The following is a 19745-nucleotide window of genomic DNA, read 5'->3' as shown; positions in this document are numbered from 1 at the left end:
CTATTTATGAAGTCAACGTTTTGTTTAAAAAATAGGCTACATTATTATTAATTTTGTTAAAATTATTGTTGTTGTAGTAGTTATAATTATGAAATTGTTTATTGTTAAAGTTGGTTAGATAACCTATTATGCAAATGCCCATTTAAATATGCCACAATGGGCCAAATGATAGAATAAAAGCAGATCAAGAGACTATTTTAATGCACAAAACAAGCAAAACGTAAGAATAAAATAACATTTATTTTCTGCAAAATTTACACAGAGAAATGTACACGTCTCAACTCAGCAATTTCATCCAACAAACAATCGTTTTACATCTTTTTTTAGATTCCTTTTGATGATTTTTTTTTGTTGTTGAGAAAATGACTTTGACAAATATGACCTTATCATCAAGAAATGCAATATACATTATTTCGTCGTGTAAAACACAATATATATCACTCACAAAGGGAGCACAAATGTCTACTTGAGCCAGTAACCATATTGAATCCAAAAGAACTTCTGTTCTGTTGAATAAACATGGCACGATTTTACAGACACTGAGCAGAAAAAAGATGGAGTATAGACTTTCCACAATAACAATAATGCTATAGAACAGTCCCTTTTTTTTTTCAAACGATGAAGCAAAGTATTGTACGATCATCACACGGGGGCGTAATCCGTTTGGTAAATAATCTAAATGGATTGTAACAAACGTGAAGGATTTTAAAATACACAATTTACATTACTTGAAAATACTATGGTTACTCTGCTAAAGGTCTAAAGTAATTCACCCCGGGTCATTTTGCGCTGTGGCAGTGTCAGTAACGCATCCAAACTACTTTAACCTTTACACGTAACCATTTTCTTTTTTGATTAATCACAAACTTCAAAGAAGCCACGACCACCAAACACATTTTTTTTTTTTTACCTGGTGATTAAACTAGACATATTTTATATACAGAAACACAAGGCCTCCCGAGTCTTTAGGGATGAGGAATCTTCAGGTCTGGGAGTCTTAAACACTTTTGTCTACATTTGGAAAACACTATCTCACTGTTTCTCTGGAGTGTTATTGACTAGAGGACCGTACAGTCCATTCGTGTAGCTCTGATCTTTATGCAAGAGAGTCCTGTCTCTGATCAAGTCACTGAAGGCATAGTCCATTGGCGGCCTGAAGCCCAGTGTTGGCATCAGACCTGTGGTGGAGTACGGCATGAAGGCCAGGCCTCTGCTGTGAGCTGAATATGCCAGGCGGAGTGGGTTCAGGCCCAAATGTGTACTGAGAGGATACGTGCTCGGGTCGGAACCAAAGTGTGGCGCATTGGGTTGCAGAGGGGAGAAGGCAGATCTGTTGCTGAGCGTCATGGTTCCAGGTAACACAGGCCGCGGGGTGGAGGACATGTGTGACTGTGCGCTCTGCAGCATGCGCTCCGCAGTCCAGGGCTCCTCTGGGCCCTTGGCTTGGCCGCTGTTGTTGAGGATTTGCTCTATGGCCTGCACCACATCTTTACCGCATCCCTGAAGCACAAGCTCCAGGACGCTGCGCTTGTGGTTGGGGAAAACCCTCGTTAGGATGTCGATGGCGTTCATCTGTCGCGATGCTGTGGAGGAGGGCGAGGGCTCCTGGTCGTCTTTATCCGTCTCCGAGCCGGAGTCTGAGCCAAGTGGACTGATGGAGCCTGGCGTCTCCGAGCCGTCTTTTAATGGTTTGGCTATCGGGGAACTCACGAGGGACTCTCGGTCACCGTTTTCCGAGCCCGAGCCGTGACGCATATCTGGAGACGACATTCCTGGAACGGATTCGGTGTCTGTGGACACGGACTTTCCAGCCGCTTGCTGTGAGGTCATCGATCCTGGTAAATGCGTCTTGGTGAACAACTCGAACTTTTGGATGTTTGATTCTCCTGAAATAGATTGATGCACGTCAATAATTGCCATACACTAATAGCTTTTTTTCCCCCCGGATTGTAAGTAGATGAAATTAATATTTATGAGAGTGAAAGGAATTAAATTTAATGAACCTACACCGTACTGTATACATGCTAAATATGCCATTCTTTGAAAATAAATTTCAATGGCACTTTGCAACACAATAAGTTGGATAGATTAAAAAAGTTATTGTTTCATTAAAGGTTCTTCAGATCAACATATTGGGTTCTGTATAACATTGCACAGCAAAACAAACAAAAAAGTACAAAGCCTACATGTTTTTTCTATATACATTCTAACTGGAACCTTTAATTTCGAGAATTTACATGAGAAGAATCTATCCACCTACCAGAGTTTGTTTCGTTGGAAACTGGGCCAAAGACCTCATAGTTTTGCCGGGGAGGTATGATGCCGTTGGCAGCGGCCAGGGCTAGACCCTCTGCTGTGCCATAGAGCAGCTGAAGTTCTCTCGCCTCGTTCTCCTCCTGCGCCTGCTGTCTGCGGAGCGCAACCTGAGCGGCCATGACGCGCTGTCTCTCAGCGATCAGAGTGCATTTGGCACACATGCAGTCCTTCCATCTGCAGTAGCGCTTATGGCCCTTCAGCGCAGACACCACCCCGTGGTTCCTGCACCGGGCGCACTTGGGCGTTCGTGGATACTTCTCCGTAGCGCGAAGCAACAGCGGCGGGCCCCTCAAGAGGCTACTGGCCATGGAAACCGGTATGGAGGCGGCAGCGGCCGCAGCAGCGGCGCCCGGATGAACCTGCGAACCTGCCTGGGAGGAAGGTGGGATCTCTGGACGAAGATCCATATTCTCCGAATCAACAAAAAGTCGATCGATAGGTTAAAATACGTGCGTCTTCGATTGGAGATGTTTCATAAGCATTGGGCAGAATCGATACCCGGCCAATTTCTTAAGCTCAGCACTTGACGAAGAACACAGCCCGAATGCCAATGTTCAAGAAGAGATCAGAAAACACCTGTGATTGCTTATGAAAGTCCGCTTTCCAGTGAGTTCTTCAACTTGTTGCCCGCAGTCCTCAAACAGCCCAAACAAACTATTTATTTTAGAAATTAAACTTTCGTTTGACACAAATAAAATCAAATTTTAAAAGACAAAAATCCATCGAATGCAATGCGAAACTAACTTTAAACTCAATGATCAGCCGAGAGCCTGAGAGAGCAGAGTTTGCTGCTGGAGCCAGTGTGAGACACTAACTTCCTCGAGAGATCTTCAGTGGATACAGATCCCTCTCGATCTATTGTTGCGCCCACGTTTTCATTAGACAAATTTGACAACAATGTGGCGCCTGTCATTGGCCAAAGGGGGAAGGAGCGATCTGATTGGCTTGTCTCTTTTTCAACTGTGTCCACCTGCGTTCTTTTCTCAAATAACAAGCATCACGCAGAGCTAAAACATAAAACTTTTATCATAAGAAATTATTTTCTAAAATACAGGCAATAGTTCCTGTAGGACAATTGACTATTGCTACTATAGCCTATATATTCTTTAAACGCGTTGTTGAACGATTTGGCATTGCCGTTTAGTCAAAATAGCTGTCTAAAACTTGATCACGGGATTTTCCAGACTTTGAACAGCAAACAAATTTATTTATTTTCTTTACAACTGAATTTTAGCCCGAATAAGTAACACGTTTTTTAACTTTTGAAAGACAAGATTTTGTTCTAAAGGTTTGGTGTAGGCTACTAGTGGAGAGCCAGTGCCTCGTAGAATGACGTCAATATCGATAAACGCAAAACGGTAAGTTGTCACGCTAGATTTTAAGGGCAATTCGTTGTTTGTAATTGTGTTTGTAATTGTTTCCTGTAAACATTGTTTCGTCTTTTGAAAATGGCATTCGTGTGTAGCATTCATTTAGAACTAGCCTAGGCTATACCCTGAATTATACAGGCTATTAGACTAAAAAATGTTCAATGTATGCTTGGAATTTCTCATCGATTTAAACAGGACATGATGATATTTGATAGTAGCCTAATTATCTGAGCTAAATTAAATTAACACTATTTATATGTACTGCTCGTCTCTCATGGTTTGACGCGATAGAAGGAATAGTGTAACGTTAGCCTATGTCAAGGCTTTGGAATACTATCTGTTTCTCTGTATTATTTGTCAAACATCTATATAATTAAAACACTTTATTTCTCCTTGGCATTGTATTAATTATTGTAAGCGGGTTCTTGTTGCTTAACCTTGTTTTTGATGTGACTCGAACATATTTCATGCCTTTGACCATTTTATATTTTTCAACGATCTTCATACATTTAAAAGTCTACCGATTGTTCAAAATACGAAAATCAACAGAAAATGCGAGTAGTAGTAGCCTAGCTATTGTTGTTGTTGTTAAATCATTATAGAATTAGACAATTTTATTGTAACGTTCAAGGAATAAAAGCGAGGATTATTATTGTAGCCTACTAGCCAGGTTTTAAAATGCCAACGAGATTCCTTTAGCTTACTTTTACAATGCTTTAATTTGTTTGTTCGTGCAGTAGCATCGTATTTTAAACAATAAGCATAATTTTCTTTATATAGCCTAGTTATCTAATATTCCAAGATTAGGGTGTCATATTTCTAACATTTTGAGCACTTTTAAAACCTTTTGAAATACTCACTGAAAATTCTTTACTGAAGGATTACTGAATTTATTCCTATAGGCCTATTCATTATTTATTTAAGGACTCTTTGTGTTCCATTTATATATATATATATATATATATATATATATATATATATATAAAATGCTGTGTATCTGTTAAAAAATAAAATGTTGTTCGCTTACATCTGCTAAAAAGCATCAGGCGTACAGTTGAATATTATTCCTTTTTCTTTCTGAATAAGTGGTTCTGCATTTGTCCAAAAATGTAAAGCAGCTTTCTGTCATCTCTCGCTGTACGGTTCTCTCTGGTACCTGGACTTTGAATTTCACGCACTCTTCGATAAAGTGATGTGGGCCTGCACTGTTTCCCATTGTTTACACACTCAATCACAGTAAGCAAATGCCATCTGTCCCCCCGCCGCTCTCATCTGCACCTTTAATTACCCAACCAGCACACTAATAGAGACGATATTAAACTAAAGCTTTTTGACATTCAAAGTCATTATCTCGGCAGCGATCTCACGCGACTGAAAATAGACAACCCGAGATCATTACAAAACCGCAAGCAGGCGTTGATTGTTCATAAACTGAGAAATGTTGAAAGCACAACTCTTAGCAATTGTGATCTTTGACAGATATGAAGAGTAAGCCGGTTTTGTGTCGCTGTTCTGTCGATGGATGGCCATGCAATGGTCACAACTTTCGGAATGTAACTAACACACACAGTCACAAACTAAAAAGTAAGTAGCCTAAGCTATAGCCTACTTAATGCCACAAAATTAAGGTAGAATCTAGAATACCAACCAATGCATTTTGAAACATTAAAGCTAATTATATAGCAGCACAATCTCAAACTTTGGCATTCACAATTAATTCTTAGCCAATACAACAACTTCTTATAAACATTAAGAACTTTTTAAATCTCAGAACAACCACAGAGGCAACTTTGATAGGTGGTTCTTCTCTCAAAGAAACCCCCTTTATTTTTAAGAGTGTAGGCTACATTTACTAATTCTGTTCATGCAGAACCTATATTTTTATGTAGTTTAAATAATGAATCCGTCCCTCAACACACTTTACTTGAAAAAGAAAACCTCTCCATTGAATGGGCGTCTCTGTGAATTCCAATTAAATGCCCCCGGGCAATTAAAACTGACTGTGGGCACTTAGGAAATTCAACATTCTTTCAACAGTTCATCAGACCTATGCATCAAAAACCCATACAAGGCTTTCACTCCCTTTAGAATCTGCACCGCTGACTGAGTTTTACACCTTTTTAAAGCGGCACAAAAGAGATGCTTGACCCGACATATGTAACAGCATGTCTCTGTTCCTCCAGCACCCCGGAGCGCTATTGTAAGGATCTTTCTCTCCGCTGATGCCCGGCCGGAGCGCGGCTGGACCCGAACTGCTTCCCCGAGGAACTCCTGCTGGAATGGTTTGAGTGCGCAGAGCGCAGCAGAGGTTAGAGTAGCAGATAAAAAAGGGGAATGAGGGTGCCGAGCGCGCGGGTTTTTACAAAACCCAGTGTATTTACACGCTTCATCTCGTCTCCAAGTCCTCATTAGGTTGTTAACCTCTTGTTCACATGAAAAGCTGCCGCGCCGCGCAGGACCCTTGAGCGCAGCAATGGCATTCCCCTAAAGGCACAGAACAAAGCGCTTAAAATAACTGCGTTAAAATAAGCTTTTATTGGCTTACTCGGGATGGACGCTTTCTCGATACGGTTTGCTGTAGTTTAAAAAATATTTTATTTTCAATAATTATTTTTTTAGCCTATATAGGCTATTCATTTTGTAGTGTAGCCTACTTATTTTAATTCATGAACTTAATCAAGCAACCAGGCCTACTTAGTGCATTTATAGCTTAATAAAACAAAATATTTCCAGTGGATATTACCAAACAAATTTATTTAATCCTCGTGGAAGACGAAATGAAACGCTTTCTACTCAATTTAAAATCTTAATGCAATCTGTTCGTGGTCTGGTGGGTAATAGTCTACACTATTTAGGCAACACTGTAAAAAAAATTGCTCTCTTAAATTTTTTAGTATATAATCAACGTGGATGTTTAAGTCATTTCAACTTAAATTGAATTAAACTGACTGTTAAATAATTAGTTGAATCTTGTAGGATGGGGCCTATAACAAAAAAAAAATCGAAAATTGCTTTAGCCTACTTATTTTGATAAGTTAAAGCAATGTAAAATCACGTTGATAATTTTTTACAGTTATATTCTGGTCTTCTTTTTTTGTTCTAACTGAACATTGTAAAACTGTCAAATTAGAATTGACTTTTATCAAGACGTCCTTATGTAACAGGCCATTTTAGAAACTTATTACTGTAATCTTACTGTATAGACGCATTTCCACTTTTTACACCGAGGATGCGGAATCTTCGATGACAGATGATGAGTGTGTGTTCAGGCAGCAGCCAATTAAAATGCGGCCTCCATCCATCCACATCTGCCTCCCTTTACAAACGAATCAAACAGAAAAGCAGGGACCCAATGAAAGAGCGCTCATTGAGATCACAGATGGAGTATAGGTTTTTGCAAGAAATTTGAGAAACACCATTGTCCCAAATCCAAACTCAATGTGGTCCCTCACAATGGTTCGGGCTTTGAGCTGCGCCGACTCAATTGGCCTTGTTTTTTAAACTTGAAGTGTTGAGCACAAAGACCGGCCTCCTAAATGTCACAACCGCTCCAAGTGGGGCTCTGCAGCGAGATGCTGTCTGAAAAAAAAGAAAAAGAACACAATTATGAAGCAATAATTACTCTGCTTTTCTTCGCACGCCACTGCGCCTATTCAGGCCCCTTTAGCCCCATTTAATGCTTTATCCTCGTCCACGATAATCCGAATACCACAGCTTTATTATTTTTTCTTCTCCCTTGCAGAATTTTTTTTTATGAGACTGAGACAGGAGTGGGAAGCGGGGTTTGCGCTAACCTGGACAATGGCCGTGTCAACTTACTTTCTGAACAACTTCTTAATATCGAAAGATTAATGAGCAGTGTCACGCTGAAAGCTGCTGAACACTACGTGAAATATTTAATAAATGCACCTGTTTTACCTTTTCTGCAATTAGGCCTTGAAAAATATTATTTGGCAACGTTAATTTTACTCAGACATAAATCAAGTAGGCTAATTGCGAAAATTCTGAGATACATTTTTTGTTTATTGAACTATTTCGTCAAATACAACCGTATAACAACATCACTGAACAAATAAATACATTTTGAATAGCATTATGTTATGCCTATTGACATTATTAATATAGCTCTGGTAAAAGTATAAAATATTTTCATTCAATGCAAAAAAAGTAATAAAACAGAAATAGCTTGAAATAAAATTAAAAACAGTTTATCCTGAAGATTTACCTCTTTTCTTTGCTGAGTAAAATGTTTTTGAAGGACAGCTGACATTTTCATATAAATTATGAATATTTACAATCAATTCATTTACTGGATGTTGTTTGTCTAGGACAAAAATGGGCATTTGTGATTTACTGGAAAATAAAGTATAAAGTTGCAACTATTTCTGATACCAGAGTTTTTTACTTGTATTATTTTTGGGGTTAAAATGGATACATCAATGGCCAAATAAGTGCTAGAAAGCCTACATTTGTCATTTACTAAGATCTAATCATTCATATACTGAACCTCATCAAAATATATAACTAAATTAAAAAAATATTAAAATAGAATGATATTTCTCAGCCTGCTGCTCTCATGCCACTGCTCATTTCTTTCATTACCAATAACCACACAGAAACTCAAACCTTTTAAATTCAATTGTTCTTTAAAAAAAAGCAGTATTGGCTATCTTTATTTTTATAAAAATAACACATTTAACACAGAAATATCAAATTAACTAAACGTGTGAATTTGAACAATAAACGCATTAAAGAGGGGAAGGGATACTCTGGCAAATTGAATTCAGTTATTTAGAGACACACAAAAAAAGCTTTAAAGGTTTAGGGGAAAAACAAAATAAGCACAAATCTTTTTCCCTAAAAAGGTTCCCTAATTGAGGAATCATCCCTATAAAGTCAAAAAGAAAGTTGCATCTGCAGTCTCATCATCTTCAGGTCACAATACCTAAAGAAAGTAAAACTCGAAGACATAAAAACTCCATTGAAAACTCTTGGAGATCCGTCAGGATGACTGAAGTATTTCTTTTAGTTGCAGCCAATAAAACTATTTCTGTTCACACCAACCCCTCCCGCCTCACTCACTCCATTCGCACACAATGCCCACCACAAATGAGCCCCTTTTTCGGGCGACTCTTTAAGCCGCATAGATTCTGTTTCTCTAGCGTCTCTGAGAAAGTAAACTTTGAGTGACCCTCCAGGTTAGTTTAGTCTGGGATTTCAGCATCGTTGGGTGAGTGGATGCTGTGGGATCAGGAACTGCTTCAAAGAAGAGATCACTTGCATCAAGAATTCTCTTCTCTCACCAAGGGCCAGCAGCATTCTTGACCCTTAAAGACTAGTCAAACATTATTGAACGCTTCCCTTTTGTTATTGAAGAATGGAGTCACCACCTGATGTTGCCAGAGGAGAATCTGTGTCACAGGAAGCCACAAAATTACTATTGTCCGTAAGTAGAGAGTTTGGGATCAAACCATGATGGCATTGGAAAAACGGATTCTTGATTGACAGCAGCTACAATTCAGGGTCAATGATTGAGACGTCACAGCTCTGACAAGTGATAAAAAAAAGGAAAAGAAAAGGAAATCAAATGCAAAAATAAATATCTCCAACAAACCTTTAAAAATGTTGATATACTGTATATGGTATGGTATTAAAATAAATTAAGCATTTTTCATATTTTTTTTAAGTTACGCAAGATTCAACAATTTTCTTAAGTCAGTGTAATGTAATTTCATTTCATTTTGAAATGACTTAAACATCCAAGTTGACTCCTTAATTTAAGGCAGCATCTTTATTTATAGTATATATACATTATATATATAGACTGTATAAACACATAATATATTCAATATATATACTTTTATTCTATCTTTTGATAGTTGTTGTCCTTTTTAATATATATATCCTACATGCATACCTACATATCCATCCATCCATCCATTAATCTCAAATAAACAAATAAAAATGTCATATTGTTTATAAAATATTTATATAAAGTCGAAAAGCTAATAAAATACTTTCCCAAAATACCACACAAAATGGGAGGAAAAACAATCAAGTGTATTAATTCTCTCTTTCTTTTTTTTCCAAACAGGATGATTACTGTTTCAGTTGTAGGGATAATTGCACTCTTCTCATATTGCTCCGAACACACCTGCCAAAAGAACGATGATGATAAAGTGTAGACAAGCCGGATCAAGCCGAAATAAATATCAGTTCACTATTTAAATGACAGCATTTCCGACCTGCACATCACTGCTCTCTGTGTCAGCGCAAAGCTGATGTCTGCGTGTACTAACCTATCATTCAGTCATTGAAACAGTAATATCACACGCACACAAGAACTGTATAACCAGCATTTCTTCCTCGGGCTGGATTTGCCAGTCTTTCACACCTGATTTAGCGTGATGAAAACTTGAAGAAAATGAGAAAATCTTACCTTTCAGTGCTTGGTCTTTCTTGAAAGCACAGGAGTAGATCAATCAGGCCAAACTAAACATGATACCAGGATTCTGAAACACATTTAAGTCCAATTTACACAGGCATTTTACAACATTTAATTTCAGTACATGAAGTTAGCGAGAGGTCACATATTCAAAGGAAGAAGTGTTCACATTTTACAAATGCTCACACTGCGGCTGACACACACACAAGAGCCGATTTCAGAGAATTGTGTTACCCGATCAAGCTCGAAGGATCACAAGAGAGCTGTAATTTAGTTTGTTGTTGTCACTTTGAACAAGTTTGCTTTCTCATTTGTCTGGAATGAATACTGAACTCAATGACCAGAACAACACAATGTTTGAGTTAGTTTAAGATGCAATAAGTTCACTCTCAGTGTATGTGTGAGACAGAGAATGATTCATGTCTTCTAAGGGCACATCATCTGTAGTGGAAGTATGACTGGATGCACACATTAAACGCTCAGATTCCTTGCGTGAGAACAGCAAGGCAACACAAATGAAACAGCCTGCAGGTTAGACTCTTTCCAGTGTAAAAAATGGCATGTGTACACGAGGAACTGTACTTCACATAACACATTCAAGAGCGGTCTTTGCTTATTGTTCAACAGAACGATCAATTTCTTTAGCTTTCAATACATTCATCAAAATCCACCAACCATCTTCAGTTAAGTCATTAAATCATTCTCATTAAAACATATGGAGCTGTAGAGATTACAGTAAGCATTTTAGAGTTCAATGGGGAAAAATAGCCATAATGACTAATTTTACTGATCAGAGATGTCTGAAGTTCTCAAAAGATTCTCGAACTCTCCATCCAGATTTGGAAATCTACTGTCGGTACTTCAGTCTGTGCATATGTAGTGTAGCATTCAGACAGTTTCTCAGAGTAATCATTGAATATTCTTTGTCGAGTCCTTTCTGAATACATGACCGCCACTGTCTACAGTCTCGTGCAGTGAAAAAAAAAAAAAAAAAAAAAAGCCACAGAAAAGCTCCTTTAGTGAATTACAATGTTACCCATATGTTGTTCACATCAGCAGTGAAGATATTTGTAGTATTTCTTAGGGTGTAATTTCCTCATGAATCATCAGATTCCAAACAACTGATAACAATCCTGACTGCAGCAATCTCAATCTGGAAAAGAATGGGATAAAAACAGATTGATGCTGTGTGACTGCACTCCTGTCATATGATGTTAAAGGAATAGTTCAAGCAAAGATGAAAATGCTGCCATTTGCACACCCACATATTCCAAACCTGTATGGCATTCTTCTGTGGAACACAAAATTAGAATTGTGCTGGTCATTCAGTCCGATTCGTTAATGGATCTTTCAATGATATTGACTAAAATCAGACAATTCATTGAAAAGATCTGATTCAAAAGAACCATTGATCTATGAATCGAACATTGCTACTTTTCACAATGATTGACCCAAGAGTTTTAGTGATAAAAGGACTTGTTTTAACTGTCAGAGGGAAACAGAGAAATGCATGTCTTCAAAAGACTTGTAATATAGCGCTTAAGTCACATAGACCACCCTTATTGTCCTTTGCGTCATTTTTGAAGCTCCAGTCCCCATTCAGATTGTCCCAAGTACTATTTTTTATAATTTCTTCTTCGAAAACAGCCCTACAGCTTTGGAACGACACGTAAGGGTTAGTAAATACTATATCAGAATCCTTTAAATTGACCTCACATATTAAAATGCAGGACGAGACCATGTGCTGGTTTGATGATGCCATGATGATGATATAGTCATTCACACAGGAAGGTAAAAATAAATTTAGAGTGGCAAGAGACATGCATGTTCATATATCCTTTATATAATGTATATCAACCTAAATCTAATACAGCATCAAACTTAAAAAGGGGAAAAATAAATGGAGAAAAATAAACATTAGCAAATGAGATTAAAACCAAGTATCATCAATTTGGGTATGAGGAAGAAGCCGGGCTCTGAGGGGATGATGGTCCGTTCAGAGCCACGCTGAGAACCAGGGACTCTGAGAACCTTGGGAAAGGAAATGGTCCAGCGTTCTCCAGGAAATGTCTCTTTTTACATGACTTTTATTTATTTGTCATTTTTTAAATTGATTTTTTTCTCTCTCATTTCAACACAAAACATGTCTAAAGAGCAGCCGTAGTGAGAAGTCCATGTCTGTGAGGCTGGCTGTTTTAGAATTTCACACCTCTGCTTTTTTTTTCTTTTTCTTTTTTTCAGTTACCTTACGTTTTGGGTGGAGAAAAAAACATTACACTGCAGTTATGTGAGGAGAGTGATCGTTTATCCATGTGCTTGTGAAGGCCTCCGTGTGCATAAAATGTACACTCAGCATTCATATACAACGCACCGTGTGTGAAAGTGTGTGAAGGCTTGTGTGTGTGTGTGTGTGTGTGTGTGTGTGTGTGTGTGTGTATCTGGTCGGACATCATGCTAAAAGTTCTTTGCTTATTCTTCTCGTTCGCCTTGGGACGTCTCGGATCGGTCCTACTCTTTGGCCTCCAGGAACAGGGTCTCCTGAGGGAAGAGTTTAGCCTCCAACAGATTCCATGCCGGGTCTAACTGCGTTATCTGGGGAGAGACAAAGGAAAAAGAAGTCAATTTGAGACTTAATTTTCAATGCTTAAGCAATCAAAAAGTGCACATTTTCTTGCAATAATAAATAGTATTATTTACAGCACAGAGTTAATGCTAATTAATCAATAACAATTATACTGTTGTTCATTGTTCATTTAATAACTTAAAAAGTAAAAAATATTTTTACTACCAAAAAAGTTTGGGGTCGGATTTTTAAAAATGTTTTTTTTTAAAGTCTCTAATGCTCACACGCTGCATTTATTAGATCATAAAAAAATAAGTAAAACAAACTGTTGTTTATTTTAACACATTTAAATATGTAATTTATTCCTGTGATGGCAAAGCTCACATGATCCTTCAGAAATCATTCTAATATGCTGCTTTGCTGCTCAAGAAACATTTCTTACTATTACCAATTTTATGCTGCTTTAATATTTTTGTGAAAACTGGGGAGACAAAGTCGAAAGAAGGGTATTTCAGATTCAGATTGCTTAATCAAAAAAGTGCGATATTAAGAATGTAATCTATTAACAAACAGTTCATGAGGTGTGCGGGCTAAGACTGGCCGTTCCTCCTAAACTATGCGACGTGTGGGGTCTGGCCATCTGATGTCATTGGTTAACATCGTAATGCGATAATGTCCCTGTGTGAGGTACGTGTCCTGTTTCCTTTTGAGATAGTTGCTGTTTGTTATCGCAAATGGACCGATCCAAACCAAACACAATAGCTGTGCCACAGCGACTGGGTGAGAACTCATCAGCCAGCAATAATCTCCATGAGAGGATCCCGACTTCATTATCCAAGAGCACTGCAATCTCTGGCCACACTTTTAACAGCAAACTAACTGACATTTGTGACGACACGACCATCATCCACATCTCAGTTCAGGGATTTTCCCAGACGACGAGGAGTGACGAGCGCTTGTGTAAGCAGCATGCGATCCTGCACTGGGAGAGAAAAGGAGAGCGGGAGATGATGGCTGCTTTGTAGTGAGCTAATAGCAGAGCGTTCTCCTGTTACACGGGGCCTTTGCTCACACCTGGGTGTCCGCACACCGCGCGGCCACAGCGCTCGGGACAGGGGCTTAACTGCAGCCTGGTGACAGGGCTCTGATTAAGGCCTATTCTCTACTCTGTAGACGTCTCCAGCTCTCCGTGCTTGTAATTAAAACACAGAGCTGAAAGCAGCTGGGATAGAAGGTGACAGGGTCAGAGAATAAAGCTCACATACTGTATTGTGTAATTTCAGTGAAAGTGGACAGGACATTGCAGGATATCACAAAGCCGAATAAAAACATACATGGAAAAAAGAACTGTGTTATATGAAATGAGTTTCTTGGTCCCTACCATGTTTTTTCATTCATCACAATGATACAGAACCAAGTCGATTTTTACATTTTCAAATGATGATTCTAGTGTTTCTGTGTGGTTGCAAATGTGTTGAGATCTTACTCATTAAAGAGGGAGAAAAGGAATAACTGAAAGTCATCATTTTCTCTGGTAATCGGCAGCATGTCACATGTTTTTATGCATTAGGTATCATGAAATAACCATGAATAACACATTTTACAGCAACTAAATTGTTAAAAATGTATATAGTACTGGTCAAAAGTTTGGGGTCATTGAGTCTATCACCAAGGCTGCATTTATTTGATTGTAAAATATTATTACAATTTAAAACACCCGTTTTCTATTTTAATACATTTTAAAATGTAATTTATTCCTGTGATGGCAAAGCTGAACTTTCAGCAGCCATTAGTCCAGTTAAGTGTAACAAGATCCTTCAGAAATCATTCTAATAAGCTGATTTGGAGCTCAAGAAATATTTCTTATTATCATCCATAGATAAACAGTTGTACTACTTTTATGTCATTTTATGGAAACGTATTATTTGAATAGAAAGTAAAAAAAAAAACAAAAAACAGCATTCATTTCAAAATTGAAATGTTTTGTAGCAATGTCTCTTTCCTGTCCCTTTTGATCAAATAAATGCATCTTTGCTGAAAAAAAATCATAATGACCTTAAACTTATGAACGGTAGTGTATGTAGAAATTGACAGTTGATGCTGCAAAAGTATTTTTCATCGTTAATTTATGATACCTAATTACTTAAAAATAGAACTCTGATCCATAATACAAAACCATTCATTCTAATGTCTAAAAACCACATCTTACATTAAAAAGATGAAAAGCTTTGAGGTAAAGGCCTCGAAACGGACCCGACGGTAAAGCACTCCGTAGACGACAGTAAGTTCAAAGTGAAAGCGTATTGTCGTCATTGGGTGGGGGGGTTATGGTCCACAGATATCACACCCGCTTCAGCACATTAGCTGTGTTGCCCCAAACCTTACTTTAGCGTGTGACTTATGCCTTTTGTTTTTCAATCTGACCTGAGGGCACAGGAGGGGGTAGTACCAGGGAGAGCGTTGTAAAAACACGTTGCTCCCAGCAGGATACCTTCCATTTCTTTCATATGAGCGCTTAAGAAAAACTTCAAATGGAAATGAACCTGAAAACCTGCTATAACACCACCTCATCTGGTAGAAGTAAATGAGGTTCTAGGGTGGCGCAGATGTGTACCCGTGTTTGTGTTGATGACTGTTCTCTTTTAAAGGGGAATGAGAGAAACAAGGTGGCACTCCAATGGCAGGAGACAGATGCCATGGGTGATTGTTTACATTGTTATCCAATTAACAGACCATAAGAGGAGAAGCATCTGTCAACAAACAAAGCTGTTGTTTTCCTCCACTCTCCTTGTCTTTCGCTCTTTTTCTTCCTCTCACTCCCTCCCTCTTTTCCCAGCACTTGTTAGTTTCTTCAGAAACTTTCTCTTTGGCCCTCCCGAATTAAATTAGACTTCTCTGTGCAACGCTGGTGCTTCTAACACCACGGCTGACACACAAACGCACACACACAGAGTCATAAAATTAAAGTACGATTAAAACCCTCCTGACTGACAACCTCAACCGGCAGAGCACCGTTTTCTTTCCAACCGGGGATGTTAAGACCAAATGAATTCAAACGTGCCTGGGTAGTGTGATCTCCACTGAAGAACAATATATTCTCTGACTTCCAAAGTAAACAGAAGAAGAAAAGAGATCATTTGAAGGGTGTGGAGACTCATATCACCGTAATCCTGAAGAGGTTTATTAAAGCAAGAAGTGGCCGTGTGATGGAGGAGAGGCCCGGGCGGCTGTTTTCTTTGGGCCTTGATGATGTTGATGGCAGGTAATCCTGTTAAACCTTTAACACACTCATCTTCAACGGCCCCACACAGTCACCAAACAAACACAGGACAGCCTACCAGATGACCAGAGGAAAAGGGGCACGAAAAGTTCTACTCGACTTTTGAGCCCTAAACGGATCGATGACCATGGCACCTATTAAAAAAAAATTGGACAAAACGGTTTACAAGCAATTAAAAGTAGCAAAAAAAAAGTTTAACGTACCTACCAATCTAAAGTTTGGGGTCGTATGATTTTTAAATAAAGGTTTTGTAAGGCTCTTATGCTCTCCAAGACTAAATTTATTTGATAAAAAAAAAAAAAACACACAGTAAAAACAGTATTTTTTTGTGAAATTGTACAAATTAAAATAACTGTTTTCTATTTTAATATATTGTAAAATGTTATTTATTCCTGTGATGGCAAAGCTGTATTTTCACATGATCCTCCAGAAATAATTCTAATATGGTGATTTGGTGTTCAAAAACATTTCTTATTTATATCAATGTTGAAAGCAATGTTGTGTTGCTTAATAGTTTGGTGAAACAGAGCTACATATTTTTTCAGAATTCTTTGATGAAGGAAGTTCAAAAGAACAGCCTTTATTTGAAATAGAAATTTTCTGTAACATCGTAAATGTCTTTTTTGTCATTATAAATGTCGATTTCATGCATCTTTGCTGAATTAAACTATTAAAATTTCAGAGTGCTACTGTAAAATGTGGGGAACGAAATTCATACACATATTGTGGGATTCATATATATATATATATATATATATATATATATATATATATATATATATATATTATATAAATAGCTACTCTATTACTCTATTCCTATGTACAATAATAATTAAAAACACGGGCAGCTGAATGCAACGTTTACCAGCACTGTTAGTGTAAATATGTTTTCATGTGTAATTTGATCAGTACTTTTAGATTAAAAAGAAAAAGAAAGAACATCACTGACTGTACTGTGTACATTTCTACAACCAGACTATTTGAAAAGTCCTGAGGGAATTAATATGGAGTTCACTGGAAAACAAAATAAAAGAGTGTCTCAGAGAATGATTTACTGATGTCACTTGCAGCTGCCAGTTTAGTTTAATTAATTTCATTATTAGTATACTTAAGGATTAACCTGATCAATAACACAGTAAAAACTCATTAAAATGACAATACAGAGTTTCATCATAAAGCAGGTGTATGTTACCAGGCCGAGGCAAAGTAAACCAACTAAAGGCATTATTATAAATTAAGAACACAGGTTTTAAGGTCTGGCTTCCGAATCACGCAGTCAAAACATTTAAAGTAAATTAGTAATAAGCTGAACGTCAGTTCTCGCTGATGTGGTGCGATACTTGTTTAAACTGAAGACCTCCACTTTAAAAGCCAGGCAAATAAATATTGCTGTTCATTAGCGCTAATAAAAGGACCTGCAATAAGCGGCTAAGAGAGAAGGAAAATAAAGAGCAGACACGCGAGATGTGGTTTTCCAAACAGAAGGAAAAAAGAAAAGGAAAAAAAAAAAAAAAGAAAAAGAAAGAAAGAAAAAATACAGCTGAAACAACGCAGTTCTAATGAAGCCATTTAGGGTTCTCCACCATTAATTAAAACCCAATAGCCAGGTCTGTGTTAGCGCTGTGTTGTAGAGTGTTTATTTGGCCAATTAGGAAAGCGGTGGGAGATCATTATCTGCCTGTAGGAGCGGTGAGGGCGTTAGCGTTCGCAGTGTTGGAGAAAGACTCTGCTAAGGGCTGGAGACGGAGACGGAGGCGGGGGGGGGGGGGGGGGGGCTGTTCCCACCTCTGGGGAGAAGTCAGTTCTGGCTCCATGCTTGTCTTTAGAATGACCATGGGATGCTAAGGGGGGGGGGGGGGGGGATTCTAAAGGCAAGAAGCCAACGTAAATGCAGACAGGCCAGGCGCTAACGTAAGAGATGTGAAACCACAAATGGCTCTCTAAGGATTGAAAGAAACAGAGAAGTATTGGTTTTCAACTGTTTTTTCTTCAGTAACCAGATTTTGGACATCACATGATGGACCAATACAAAAAATACTGCATTTGAACAATACACTAAAATCCAATAACTAAATATTATACATGTAATATATATATATATATATATATATATATATATATATATATATAAATAAATATAAAATAAACCTAAACTAAATAAACTAAATAGACAGAAAACTGTACAATGTATGTATATATGTGTGTGTGTGTGTGTGTATATATATATATATATATATATAGACAATTTTATTTTATAATTTATTGCATTTTAGTGTGTTGTATATACACACATATATAATAATTATAATATATATATTATACATACACACAATGCTCCCAATTCATAGAAATATTGCACTTATGTAAATAATACACTAAATTGCAATAAGTAAATCTTATACATATAATAATGATTACTTCTCTTTTACAAAGGCTGCAGGTCACTTTTAATTTTACATTTAATTATTGGATTCAGATTGGATTCCCAGATCCAGACTGAAACTTAGGGGTGATCGGGCTTTTTCAGTCGCTGACTGAACTGTGGAACATATTAACTTTGCATATCAGAAAGGCTCCAACAATATCCATTTTTAAAACGGTTAAAATCTAATTTTCTATCCCGGGCTTTTAATCCCGATTAGGTGCTGAGGCATATTTTACTTTGAATTTGTGTTTATTTGTATGTATGCTATTGTTGTATTATTTGTTCTATGTATCATTAGTATTATATTTAAGTTCTTTGTACAGCACTTTGGGCAAATGTTGTTGTATTCAAGTGTGCTTTATAAATAAAAATAAATAAATAAATAGGATTTCAGTGTATTGTTTTCATAGGTTCAATATATATAATAAAAATAATTAATATAATTTAATATTATATATTATAATATAAGAAAAAATATTTATTTTCAATTATACTGTTAATAAAAAACTATAAAGCCAGTAATACATTTTTATATAAAGCTTACTCCTTTCATAAATTGTTTTTATTTATTAATTTGTTTAGTTTTATTTTATTATTTGCATTTAGCATTGTATTCTCTATTCAGAACAGACCTGTGATTCATTTTTGAGTCTCACCCCACCATTTGAGAAACACTGTTCGACACGCAACACACACAAGATTAAGTTACTCGTCCAAGAGATGTCCTTCATGTATCCTGAGTTGGATAACTTAAAAAAAAAAAAAACAACGGAAAAGAAATCAAGCTCATCAGATGATTGGAGGTCCTCTAAGCACTGGTGTGAGTGGAGATGTGACTGTGCCATGACATTAATGAGTGTTATGAATAGAAAGGGAATCCTGAGGCTGCTTTCTAATCCTTCCTCACACTCTCGTTCAGAAGAGTGCAGGTGCATTGGATCTGTCCATCAAAGGGAAGAAAAGAACAAACAAACTGACAAACACAACCCTCGCAGGCCGCAAATGAAACAAAAGCCTTCAGACACTTTTCCATCTCTCGCTTTCTAAACTCCTCTGTTTAATCACTCTCTTATTGCTGGCAATTATCTTGGTTTTGGATGCGGAGATGAGGAGGACGAGGAGGAGGGGGGAAGAAAAAGAGAGAGAGAGAGATGAAGTTTAAACATTTGTGCAGAATTACAAATGCAATAGTGCTCATGGCCTAATCCTGTGGGAGGGATAGAGAGAGTCTGTGGCAGAGATGATTTTAATTAGAAGAGGCAGAGAGAGAGAGAAAGAGAGAGAGGATTAAACTCAAGCACTGTAGTCACAGTCACAAACACAGCCTGTTTTTCCTGCTTTCGCTT

General features: G+C 37.4%; 2 protein-coding genes across 3 annotated transcripts in view; both read right to left on the bottom strand.

The window, feature by feature from the left end:
- Positions 1-221: 221 nt before the first annotated feature.
- dmrta2 (DMRT-like family A2) lies at positions 222-3222 on the bottom strand. The gene is made up of 2 exons (XM_056259584.1): positions 2261-3222; positions 222-1886 (listed from the first exon to the last, which is right to left on the bottom strand). Exons 1-2 carry the CDS (start codon positions 2721-2723, stop codon positions 1033-1035), a joined length of 1317 nt encoding a protein of 438 aa, XP_056115559.1. The 5' UTR covers positions 2724-3222; the 3' UTR covers positions 222-1032.
- Positions 3223-11952: 8730 nt separating this feature from the next.
- faf1 (Fas (TNFRSF6) associated factor 1) overlaps positions 11953-19745 on the bottom strand; it is a 72821-nt gene continuing 65028 nt past the window's right edge. For both annotated transcript variants that reach the window (XM_056259583.1, XM_056259582.1), the window contains exon 19: positions 11953-12723. In XM_056259583.1, coding sequence (XP_056115558.1) covers positions 12640-12723 — 84 coding nt within the window. In that variant the 3' untranslated portion in view covers positions 11953-12639. The remainder of the gene's footprint in view (positions 12724-19745) is intronic.

Source organism: Rhinichthys klamathensis, unplaced genomic scaffold, assembly GCF_029890125.1.
Source record: "Rhinichthys klamathensis goyatoka isolate OS25496 unplaced genomic scaffold, OSU_Roscu_1.1 h1tg000169l_1, whole genome shotgun sequence".
In the NCBI taxonomy this organism is placed as follows: Eukaryota; Metazoa; Chordata; class Actinopteri; order Cypriniformes; family Leuciscidae; genus Rhinichthys; species Rhinichthys klamathensis.
The sequence above is the reverse complement of the archived record's forward strand: the minus strand, read 5'-3'. Positions and strand labels throughout refer to the sequence as shown.

What these genes read in the sequence shown, in the direction of transcription:
- dmrta2 (XM_056259584.1), bottom strand. Translation starts at nt 2,723, where the DNA reads ATGGATCTTCGTCCAGAGATCCCACCTTCCTCCCAGGCAGGTTCGCAG. An exon ending in TTCCAACGAAACAAACTCTG is followed by an intron (nt 1,887 to 2,260) that starts GTAGGTGGATAG and finishes AATCTATTTCAG; the next exon opens with GAGAATCAAACATCCAAAAG.